This window comes from Beta vulgaris, chromosome 9, assembly GCF_026745355.1.
Source record: "Beta vulgaris subsp. vulgaris cultivar EL10 chromosome 9, EL10.2, whole genome shotgun sequence".
Classification (NCBI taxonomy): domain Eukaryota; kingdom Viridiplantae; phylum Streptophyta; class Magnoliopsida; order Caryophyllales; family Amaranthaceae; genus Beta; species Beta vulgaris.
In genome coordinates, this window is record NC_079210.1 from 37,917,949 (window position 1) to 37,930,772 (window position 12,824).

The 12,824-nt window shown below is 36.2% G+C and overlaps 1 protein-coding gene across 1 annotated transcript; it reads right to left on the reverse strand.

Moving 5' to 3' along the window:
- Positions 1-634: 634 nt before the first annotated feature.
- On the reverse strand, positions 635-8,839 carry LOC104903678 (uncharacterized). The gene is made up of 11 exons (XM_048636182.2): positions 8,750-8,839; positions 7,910-8,185; positions 7,712-7,795; positions 7,393-7,523; positions 7,209-7,306; positions 6,529-6,617; positions 6,347-6,443; positions 2,773-2,945; positions 2,595-2,665; positions 1,132-1,243; positions 635-964 (listed from the first exon to the last, which is right to left on the reverse strand). The coding sequence occupies exons 2-11, from the start codon at positions 8,177-8,179 to the stop codon at positions 815-817; spliced, it is 1,275 nt and encodes a 424-aa protein (XP_048492139.1). The 5' UTR covers positions 8,180-8,185; positions 8,750-8,839; the 3' UTR covers positions 635-814.
- Positions 8,840-12,824: the final 3,985 nt, after the last annotated feature.

Here is a 12,824-nt window from a genome sequence, read left to right on the forward strand (position 1 = left end):
CTTTCTTTGTGTTTTTTTAAGTTGCAACAAATGACCTTTTAGTGTGTATTAAAATAATCAAATATTTCAATTAAAAAATAGATTTAGTATATCTAAACAAGTAACTTGGAAGATCAAAGGATAACCCCTTTCATTCTTCTTGTAACCTTTCTCAAACCCTTTCTCTTTCCTCTTAACAAACCAAACACCCCCTAATACCAAATCATACTAACACGATTTGATATTGTTTAAGCATTATAATTAATTCTGATTTGTCTCTGATAAACTTCAAACCGTATATTGCAATTTCGTTTTTTTAGTGTAAAACCACATCTAACCCACTCCCAAACACCCCAAAGTCTTACCAACTGAACTCGTACTTAATCGTCCTTAAGTTTTCCTTATTGGAACCTACATATACTCCTGGATTTTGTGTAGTAAGCACTTGTGTTAAAGTATTCCTACTAAGCCAGCCGTGCAGCATTTTAGTAATTGTTTTCTTCACGCCCTGAAAAATTGATCTCCAAAACTTTAAGAAACTATGCAGTATTCGATCTATCTCGAGAAAAGTAGACATACAAACGACTTCATGCACACGAGTTCAAATTCATATACAAACAAAATGAGCAATATAGTTGCACGGGAGCTTAATGCGTTTGAGTCCTAAAGCTTACAATACATGATGTAAGTAGGATATGCATTGAATATTAATCATATTATCACGTTCACATTTAAAGAGCACAAGGGAAAGGGACTATTACCTTGGAATTACTTTGTGCCAATCAAATGTTGGTTTTAAAAATATCAAGAAAAACTAAAGTACATCATGATTCATTCATGAATAAAGTTGAACCAAAGGAAACTCTTCCATATAAGCAACATTAGAGTCACAAGACGAGTTGCATGTGTAGATAGCAATAGTAGCCCAATCTAGGGAATCAACCTCATTCTCAACACCAAAATAATAAAGCAGCTGTGGCATTATCTGTGGTGTCAAAGGAATAAGATGTCAGGAATGACTACAACAGAAGTTCATAGTAGTAAAACTTAGCAATTATAAAGGGCATGAAGATCAAAATAATTTATCATAAATTTAAAGTAACTCATGATCAGCGGCTATAAAAATTTACAAAAACCATTGCAAGGGCTAACCTGAAATTCAAATCTTAGGGAGCCATTACAGTAGGCACACTGAGGAATGTTTGCTGTTGATGGACTTCTGTGTGACTCTGGCCATAAGGGTTTACCATCACTTACCCAACACCTTTACAACAGTACAAATTACAATAAATTAACAAGCCGGAAAACAGGAAGTCTTTTGAAAAGTTTGATCACTATATAATAGTTCACTGTATCTCAAGTCTCTAAGTGCTCTGTCTTACTTTTTTAAGCCTTTGAACACAATCACCGGTATATGATGTGATGATGCTGCTATTCTAATTGGTGCGTATAAATGGAAGAAATCACAAAGAGAACACCACACATAACTATTTATCTTTTAGTTTATCAGCCCGTGACACGGACGGCATCCAACACCCCCAAAAGCGTTGTTGGCCATACTTGTGAGAAGTCTTATACCCAAGTGAACACATATTGAACATAATCACGTGCTGTTTGGCGGCCCAAATGGGCTTGATATTGGGCTTAAATTTTGGAGTCCATATTTTAGGCCAATGAAGACAATGTAATAGATTGGCCTAGGGGGGAAGGGTAACTTTGGTAATGCAACTTAGTTTGTTATGAGTTAGCTTGAGGGTTAAGGAACTAAGTTGTGTCATGTATGGTGGTTCATTACAGATAACGATCAGGCCACATTTTGGATTTGAGGCCCATAATAGTAGATGGTGCATGGTCATTTTCGATGGTGCACCAGAAGGATCTAAAAGTGCCTTGTATAATCTTGTGTGCACTTGTGTGGAACATCCTACGTGTCAGGTGCTTCTCGAATGTATCTAGGATATTCCTGGATGTACAAATGTTTAGTAGAGTGTCTAGAATGTACTAGGGTGTACGGTGTACCTTGTGTGGAACTCTTTTTAAGGGGGTTAGTAACTTTCAAGATTTACGGGAAGGTAGAATGGAGGCCTATAAAGAGGCATCCCCATTCTTTTGTACATAACAACCAGCATTAAATCCTCTATCAAGTAATCTGAGAGTACTTCTTTGAAACTCTCTCTCCCTTGCTAACCACCTTGCTCACTTAGCCATTTTCATAGCCACTTAGCTTAGCAAAGTTCATTGGATGCCTTGATAGTCTTCTACTCGGCAGCATACAACAACTAGGGGAAAGAGTCAGCACATGACACCGGGCTATGTTGTGTCATTACATTTTATTTAGGGGACAAAAAGAGCAAGAAAAAAACCTTAGGCCTCCTATACTTCAATAATAGAGGGTAGGTGATCACTAAAAAATATTAGATAATGGGAAATCACATACTGGTGTGTTGTTGACTCCTTGTAATACTACGTTCGTTATCGTGAATGGCACCATACTTGAAAATGCTTTTTAGTAAAATATTCTTAGTTTGTGTCTCAAACTCTAAACATTTGAAACCACTAATACGAGTTATAAGCAATAAAACATTTGCGTCCTCATATTCAAGATAGCTAATCACCTCAATACTTGGGCAGGATCCTCGCTTATGTGCTTTGCAAAAGAGGCCAAACTCTTCTTCTCATTGTCAACCTGCAAATCAAATTGTGGAACATCTAATAAACAAGAAATTTTCCAAAAACATCAAATCGAAAAAAAAAGAAGGGTTTGTCAAATTTCTTTGCCATGATTATACTTACATCTAAGTCTTCTAATGTTGACTTCATATTTCCATCCATTCCTTGAATGGACATTAGTGAATTACCAGTTTCATTACACTCGGAGAATAGTGAACTACCACACTCGGAGACTTGTGTTGCGAATTTGCGCCTTCCAAATACAATCTCGTATTCATGCCACAAAGAATTGCTAGCTTCAAGAAACAAATGATGATATAGAAAATTTAGACCAAAAAGTCACAACTTTGATTTAATAAAAGACCAACAAGTAAAAAAAAAAAAAAGTTCCACCAACGTATGTTGCCATTGTATCAACTAGTTGTCACATACCACCAATGATGCATGCTAGAACATCCATAAAGAGTTGAAAACTCAACCCAAAGGCAAAGGTCAATGTTGGGTCGTTGGCAATACAAAAATGAGTAAGCCACAATCTCTCATTCCAAAACATGATTAGGGATGTTAACGAAATCGAGCCTAGATTGGCCGGCGAATGTAAGGGCTAGGTTCTGCTCAAGCTCGATGCTTGTTGGACTCAAACTTTCAACACGACTCGAGCCCAATGTGAGCTCGGGTGAATGCATGCTCACTAAAATTTCTTTTTTCCATGAATCTTTCGAGTGATAGTTATCATTATGAGTTCTCAACATGGAGAAGGTAAACATATAAAAGAAAAATATAAGATAATAAAAAAAATACCAAAATTAAGGTTCTAACATAAATAAGAAGATTTTCAATTAAAGCATTCAAATTAAAAAAAAAAACAAATTAAAGCTTAACCTTAAGTACCTCATAAATGAATTATAAATTAAGATTTTTTTTTAAAAAAAAAAAAAATTAAAATTAAGGTTACCTCATATAAACCCTTTACCTAAGGTGTCTAAGTAGTATGGAATACTAAATGGCCCTAAAAAATTAGTGAAAGGCATTTTTTGTTCAAAATAGCTTAGATCTAATAGGTCTTCTTAATACTAAAGTCTTAGTTACATGGACTCTTCAATTTACCTCAAGTACCCGTGTCAGATCATTCATTGACACTCGGACATGGACACAGACACTTGGACACTTTATTTTAAGCCAAAAATCATTGAGAATTTACATAGAATAGGCGAGTCAGACACTTGACACGTACCCATGTCAGACATGGGTATACGAGTCCACGTAACATAGACTAAAGTTACGTCTCATAAGCAAGTACAACAATAATGCCAAAGACTGAATCCGAGAAGACCGGGGTCATCTTAACCCAAGATTTGAGTTCCCATAATCGTCCGTGTCTATTCACTTTTTCCATCCATTCCTACCTGTAAATCCACATTCTTCATAAACTTCTTCACTCTTGCTATTCAAGTTATCTTCGATCTTCCTCGTCCTCGTTCAAAATCTTAGTACTCCGCTTCTCGTCGGATAGTCTATTCCCATGAAGTTCCAATTTTCCACTATCCTTACTAGTGCATATGCCCAAATCAACAAAGACAATTCTCGTTCATCTTATGCTTAAAATCTGCTAAGTCCTAGACCATTTTCTTATGCCCTCGTTCCAAATTATGTCTTTCAAGGTACATCCGCTCATCCACCTAAGCATCCACATTTGGCCACCCCCATCTTCCTACTATGATCCTTCCTAAAAGCCTAACATTCTAACCCATATTGTAATGCTCATCAGATGGTTGTTCGACAAAACCTCCCTTTAGCTTTAGGGGCACACCCTAATTTGTTAATAACTCAAGTAAAATTCCAAACGTAGATAAAGATCTGTAATTCCTCCTAAAAGTGGTCCGATAATTGTGCTAATTATACCAAAGGTAGAATTTGGGTTAGGTGGAGCCCTAATGTGTTGAATGTTGCTGTTATAGAGAGTTGGGAGCATTTTATTCATTGCCATGTCACATATGTTAAAATTACTAATGAATTTAAGCTGACGATTGTGTAAAGGTAACATGCTATGGAGTATGGAGACTAAAAAGTCTTTGTGACAGAGATCAGTGGCATATAATTGGGGATCTTAGTGCTATCATGTTAATTGATGAGAAGAATGATGGAAACCATGTTCACCCTTGTCGAAACTACAATTGGTCGGTAATCAATATTTTGCTGAACTTCAGGAATTTATCACTCATGGTCTAGCAAGAGTCTTGAAACTAGAATTCACTGGATATCGACAAGGCTTTTAATACAAACAAATTGATAACGGAAATATATGAGTGTCACATAATTCGCTATACGATTTGCTTTTTTCAGTTCGCGGTTTGCCCAATATGGGTCAAAAATAGGCCAAAACCGACTATAATTCGCTTTTTCGGATCGCAATTCGCGGGGAGATTAGGGAATTATGTTACACTGATTAATCTATCATGTCTCTCTTGTTTGTATTTATTTAATCCTTATAAATTCTGATCATTCGCTTTGAAGTTGGTATACGATATCCGGCAAGGCATTTAAGCTCTTCAACTATATGGCTAATCACTCACATTCTGGTCTAATAACATGATTGGTAATGATATGCAGAGGGTATGAGCTATGCCAAACAGATCAAGGCTCAGATTAAAAAGCTTCATAGAAAAGAGGTTTCTGGTATTCAACAGAAGATCAGCCAGGCTAGAAGTAATCTGTAAGGTATATAGCACAGTTGGCGTCTCCCTTGTGATGATCTTCGATTACAACATAGTGAGCAGCACGAATAAAGGATCTTCCTAAATGGATTCATCTAAAGGAGGGGGGCTTTGAAACAATGGTCTAGAATAAAGTGGCTTAAAGAGGTAATAGCTAAAGTAATTTCTTGCTTTCTACTTTGAGAACCAGATATACCAGCAATAAAATCTCTCTACTGTATAATGATTAGAGGTTTCAAAACAGACCCGATTTTTAACTAGAATTCAAAATTGTAACCGACCCTATATTACCAAAAATTTGGCTCAAGATGGGTCAACTGACCCAAACCATCTGTGAGCCGAACCAAAACATGAATGGGTGACAGAACAATTTTTAATGGGATAAAACATTAACTTAACCTGAATTGTGATCCGACTTAAACGACTCGGACCCGAAACTTACACGACTATACATGTAACTGAATCCGAACAAAACCGATAAACAACCGAATACAACCGCATTTGGCTACCCCCATACTATGACCCGGAGCAGAAACAGATTTGGACATCCAACGATCCAAAAATTTTAACCAGAGTGAAAAATTTCTCGACCCGAAATTTAACAGACCTTATCTAAATCTGTAACTTGTTTGCAATCTACCCAAAAAAAAAATAACCCTTAATTGATTTGAAAGTTAAAATTGACCCGAAAATAATAGTCAAACTCGAATAAAAATCGAAACATGCGCAATAAGGGTTATAAATTACTAACCAAATGTGCAAAAAGTGAGGAGGAAGAAATGGGAAGACAAGGGGTTGAATGTCCGGAATCCGGCAAGAGGTGGTTTTTCAAGAAAAAAAAAAATTCAAAGAATGGTAGTTTCGTGTCCAAAAAATTTATAAAAGGTGGTTTCTAACAAAAAAAAAAATTAGTTATAAAAGGTGGTTTCTACCAATTTTTCTCAAAAGAACTAATAATAATAAAATTTTCCAACTTGACCAACCTCTTTCTATCTTTGCTAAGGTAGATTTACCATTATGCAAACTAGAATTGGACAACTGATTGCAATCATCTTTATGATGTGAACGCCAGTGGAGAATCTGCACAAAACACACATGCTAAGCATCCCCAACCTAACTTGTATTCCATGAAGAGAAAACTAGAGATTTATGAAAGAATTTTGACCTGATGTTTCTTGGAGCAGTAGCACACCCTTCGACAGCCACTACATAATTGATTTCCTTTCCATGTACCACACCATGAACAAAGTGGAGCTATAGCATGAAAATGTCAAAGACAATTAGTGCAACAAAAAAAAAACTTCCACCTGATGAATGTAACAAAGCACCCAAAGCAAATTTTTATTCCATACACAATCAAATAGTGAAATGTGTTTGGTAAGGAACAAATACAACCAATGAAAAATTAAAGCCTAAAGCTTAGCTAAAAAGTAAACATCACCTCTTCATCATCAAGCATCAGAAAAGAGGGCCTCCAAGTACGGAAATGCTCTTTCGGTAAGAATGCCGACTTAACAAATGCCATATTCTTCATTTGTACAAATACTCGTGTTATCAACCACTTTTGCTAACGTTGGTCCCAAACCATAAGTTTTAAATTGTATGGGTTGGTTTTACAATCAGTATGAACAGTGATCAAACTACCAAATTTTCAATGAAATTATGATTTGCATGCATAACAGAAATAAAAGATGTAGCACAACAATGATGGCAGAACCATGCATTTTGGAATTATGATTTCAATTTTAAGTAAAAATAAGATTACCAGCCAATGCGAAGGATACTTTGAAAATGAATTTTTGTAAAGATTGTGACATCTTTTTCAATACGCCAATTACAACCTACCTTCAAGCTGTGAGTGACTAGTACTCCCATTGTTATGATGGTTCTTCAATTTGTAGAAAGGATTTAAGAGAGGCAGTTGGCAACGAAACACTTTCACACTTCAAAAAAAAAGTAAAACATGAAATGTCAAAATGTTGTTTAATGAGTTTCAAAAGCATGTAACAAAACGAACACAACAAAATACCTTCGAGACCTTGCCTCATTAGCCTTTTTCAGTTGTTCAGGTTGATCTTTACGTAGACAAGTCATTGATGGACACATAAAAACAAAAAACATTCGATGTTGGGCAGATTCGATATTGATTGGTGCATAAACCTGAAGATCAACAAGTAGGCGAACTAGAATATAAACATAAGAGAGCCTTTAATACTAAATAATTGAACTAACATCAATATCAGCATCCACTTGGAATTTTCTATGACACCCCCAAATAAAACAAAAGGTTTTTAGTGTATAGATGTAGCAAAGCAATTAGAGAGAAACAGGAAAGTGAAACAGCATACCTGAAGAACAAATTGTAGAGGCTCTTCACAAAAGTCACAAAGATATGACTTTCCTGTTGGCAAATGAAGTGGGTCTAACCATGCCTATGAAAAAACAATTTATCACAATAATCTAACTAAGTTATTGAAGATCATAAATATCTTACTAACATATTCAGACGAAAAGAGTACTTAAGCTGAGATCAAGAGATGGTTTACCGGTGTTCCACCAGCCTTGCTGGGAAACGAATGGCGAAGAAGCGATGACCTATTCTCTGGCTTTTCAACAAAACCAAGCCACATTGTTTCTTTATTTCCAGTATTGTCAACATCAACGTCGTGGTCAGTATCAACACTGCTACCATCATCCTCCCCATCATAATCATCAGAGGTAGTATCACTATAGGGCTCATCAAGTTCTTGTGTGATAACATGCTTGTGATTAAGGTATGGCATATTTACGTTTGACAAAGCACTTTTGCCACTCATTTACAACTACACAAGAAACATTGGACAAAAGTGTAAGCTATCCATTCTAACCCAGTCATAAGATTTGGTTTAGAACTACAAATTAATTTCGACATCTGGAATTCAATCCTCAACATAGAAACAACAAATCTGGGCAAGTAAAATATGAGCTTTCAGGCCCGTCCCTGAGCCAGGGCAAGAGGCCCCTGGGCCCGGGGATGACAGGTCATTCATTACTGATTTCCAGCCACAACACTTGAAAAATTAATCTCATGAAATTAAACAAGAACAAGTGAACACAAATGTGCGCATCTACAAATTGTAACATAAATTTTCTTATCATTACTTCCATGAAACAAAGATGATATAGAAGTTAAACCAGAAACTCGAGTCATAAGTTTATAACATGTAAATTATCACTAAAAACATGAGATAGCATGTATGAGAAAGAAAAAATAAGTTGAATTCATGAAACAAATAGCATAAAACCAATCGCATGAATAATCACATGAAGTAGATCTCAAAAATCGCAATTCCACACCAAAATCCGCAACAAAACAAGTAGATTCATCTAAGGAACAAAACAAGAACCTGGAACGAGCTTCTGCAATTCGAGCTTTGCGTATCACATATGAGAGGTTCCAGATTCCAGAGGTTCTAAAGGAATTCAATTTTTATGAGTTGGCGGGCACCGGCACCGTGAGCGTTTTTGGAGTGTTACTCGCATATAGGCTATATACCTATGTAGTTTAAGACTATATGCGAGTAAGGAACAGAAAAGGTAAATATAAATACCGTATAAAAATATAATGTATTTAGGGCGTTAGTAAAAAATTTAGGGCGTTAAATAGCAAAACTCATTTTTTTTTTATGCACAACATCCGAAAATGTAACATAAATTGACGAGTTTATCTCTATTATATAAGCAAAGTGATGAGCTACGGTGTCGTCTTGTAAAATTACTGTTCTACCCTTCACTTATTAAAAAATGCTAACCATAAAATATTCAATTCTTTCTTGATCTATATTATGTGTAATAACTAATAAGGAAACTTAAGATTGTTTAATTTATAATAAGATATAATGTACACATAAAATATTTTCCAAAATAATATGCTTAAAAGAGATATTTTTGATTGAAAATGAAACTAATCTAACTAAAGCAATTTCAAATAATTAAAAAGTAAGAACTTATACATTAACATAAATTTATGCATATGAGACTAGTAATAGCGTATTGTACATCGATGATCTGTTAGAATTCTAAATATTATCATATAAATAGGATTATTATTCCTAGCCTGTTCTCTCCATCTTATTTTCAATTCAGTTCAATCAGTTGGATTCATGCTCCGTTTGGTAGTGTGTAAAATATTTTCCATGAAAATTAGTTTTCCTTTTCCTCTCATTTTCCGTTGTTTGCTATCTAAGGGGTGCAATTCCTGTAGGTGGTTATCTAATCCTTGAGGTTTTTTTGAAGAATTGTGAAGGAAAACCCATTGTGACGGGCTCCATGAGTTGGTTTGTTACTGAGTTTGGTGAATCTGGGCGTTTGGTATGAGGGATTGGGAGTTTGGGGATTAGAGGATGGGATTGGGAATGGGAGTTAGAAGGTGGGAATTCATTAAATATATCCCAATCCCTTGTTTGGTATGTTAGTGGGATTATGTTGGGAATATTATTATCCCATGTTTGGTATGAGGTACTTAAGTAGGGAATATATTGCTAAATTACAAATTTACCCATTTTAATGAAGGATAGTAAAAATAAGAGCAAACAATATTGGTGAAGTATATTTTAATGAAGGGTAAATTCGTCTTTTAACATAACTAGAAATAATCCCCTCCTTAATACCTGCCCCCTCCCATGTCTTATTTTGGTGGGATAAGAGGGGTTTAATCCCATTCCCCTTCACATGGAATTTAGATATCCCCTCAAACAAACATGGGATATCTACCCATGGGGATATAATATCCATTCCCACCCCGTAATCCCCCTAAACAACACCCCCTGAGGGTATTATAGAAGGACATCCCAATGATTCCCATTTCTCCAGGTGAAGGTCAAATGGTTAGAGTCAAAAAGAGAGGCATATAAATCAGATTGATGCATAAAAGGATAATTTTGGTTCTAGAAATAGTTTTACGACTCTTATCTTATTTTTTACCTTACTTATAATTATCTAATCTTAGGCGGATATATGGAGTTGGTAGATGCAATCCTTAGGTGCGTATGCCTTTTAACATTGATGATAGTTATTAATTTGCAAACTTCTAAATTTTTGTCAATTTATTTTATCTGATTCTATTTTCCTCTACTGTTCTTATTAGTTTTTGTTTAGACTAGTGATAATCACTAGTGGAAAAAAGAAGAAGGATTGCGCTGAAAAAGGCCTGTAGGGCTGCGCTTTTTTACAACAGCCCTTTCAGTAGCAGCCCTTCACTTTTTAAGTAGGGTTGCGCTAGAAAAGCGCAGCCCTTAAGCTAGAAGGGCTGCGCTAGTTAGGAAAAAGTGCAGCCCTTCTAGCTTAGAAGGGTTGCGCTAGTTAGGAAAAAGCGCAGCCCTTCTGAGCTAGAAGGGTTGCGCTTTTTCCTAACAAGCGCAACCCTTCCTACCAAAAAAAAAAAAAAAAATTTTTTTTTTGACGTTTTTTTACTCATAATCTCACATTTTCTGAAATTAAACAGAAGAGAAGAGAAACGAATACGAAACCCAAAACAAAAAAAAGAATGAAACGAAAATGAAAAAAAGGAACAAAAACTAATATACAAAGAGAAGTATACAAGAACATTAATCAAAACAAAGATGAAAATCAAGAAATTATATACAAAGAGAAGTATACAAGAACATTAATCAAAATAAACAAAGAGAAGTAACAGAACATAATCAAAACAAGAGAAGTATTACAAGAACATTAATCAAAACAAAGAGAAGTATACAAGAACATTAATCAAATATATATATAAACAAAGAGAAGTATACAAGAACATTATAGATCTGAAAATACAAGAACTACCTCCAACTTTAACCTAATAATGTTTAAATACATGAAACAAAACCCTAATACATAATTTAAGGGGAAAAAAAATTTCGGAAAAACTTAAAATGGCTATTTGGAGGCTTAAACAAACTCGGATGTAAACAAACTCGGATGGCTTAAAAAGCCTAAACGTCACGGCATAGCGGTGTGTTTGACTCGTTGGCTCGTTCCGCTTCCGAAAAGGTATCACAATAGGCAATCGGACTCCGTCGGCATGATTCGTGCAAATCATTTCAGCGTTTTTGTCGCAACATTTCTGGGAGTTTTTGAGAGGATTAGAGGAGATGAGGAAGGGAGAGGGATGTGAGAGAAGGAGGAAAGGAATAATGAGGGACGTGAGAGAGGAGAGAGAATGAGGGATAATATATCTGAATCCCCGCTAAATATTTCAAACCGCGGTTTCGAAATTTCAAAATTTTTCAGGAAGGGCTGTGCTAGTTTTAAAAAAGCGCAGCCCTACAGTGAGAAGGGTTGCGCTAGTTTTGAAAAAAGCGCACCCCTACAGTAAGAAGGGCTGCGCTAGTTAAAAAGCGCAGCCCTTCACAAGCGCAACCCTTCTCAAGGTGAAGGGCTGCGCTTTTTTAACAAGCGCAACCCTTCCAATTGAAGGGCTGCGCTTTTTTAAAAAGCGCAGCCCTTCTTATTTGTAGGGCTGCGCTTTTTCAAAAAGGCGCAGCCCTTCAACCATAGGGCTGCGCTTTTGATAAAAGCGCAGCCCTTCTGTTTTTTTCCCCTAGTGAATACCTCCATACGCAAATGTGTTGTTTAAGTCTTTCTTATGTTGCAGATGTTATCACTTTATTTCGGTCCAGGTTAAATTTTTTCCGCCTTTAGTCTTTCGATGGTTGTAACTTTATTTGAAATTTCTTTATTAATCATTTAATTGTGCATCTTTCAATTTTTTTTTTGGGTTTTCTTTGACATATTAACTGATCAATACTTACCTCCTTATCTTAACGTCTCTTTCAAAAATTTCGGACCAAAAAATTGTTTATTTTTTGGTCTAGACCGAAAAATAAAACGTTCAAAAAACTTGAACTTAAACAGGGCCCTTGTAGAGTGGCTCGCCCTTGGGCCTCAAAATCTCGAAACGAGCTGTGAGCTTTTATTGATTATCGGGGAAAAGGCGGCCTGATTTCCAGCAAAACACACTCGAAATCACATTAATGTGATGAATTAAACTAGAACAAGTGAACAATATGCATCTACAAATTGTAACAAATATAATTTACCCATTGTTAAAAAATGAAAATAAAACTTAGGGGTTTAGAAAAAAAACAAGTCACTGACTCACTGTGAGTTACTGGACTGTGCGACTGGCGTGGCGACAGCCCGACAGGTAGCGTACCACGTCTGGAAAGCTCCGACTGGAGCTGGGCTGGCGACGCACGTCGGCGGCGTCGTTCGTCCTTCGTCGTTCCTCACTTTCCTTCGTTTGGCTGGGTACTGGGTAGTGGGTTCCTTCTCCTCCATTCGTAGTTCGTTCCTCACAGCGGGCGTCAGGGAGTTAGGATCTTCTCGTCGACTCCGGCGGACAGCAGCTCGTGGCAGGGAGTTAGGGTTCCTCAAATTCTCTCCCTTCGTTTCTAAGCGTTATTAATATCTACTACCTCATGTAGTATTAGT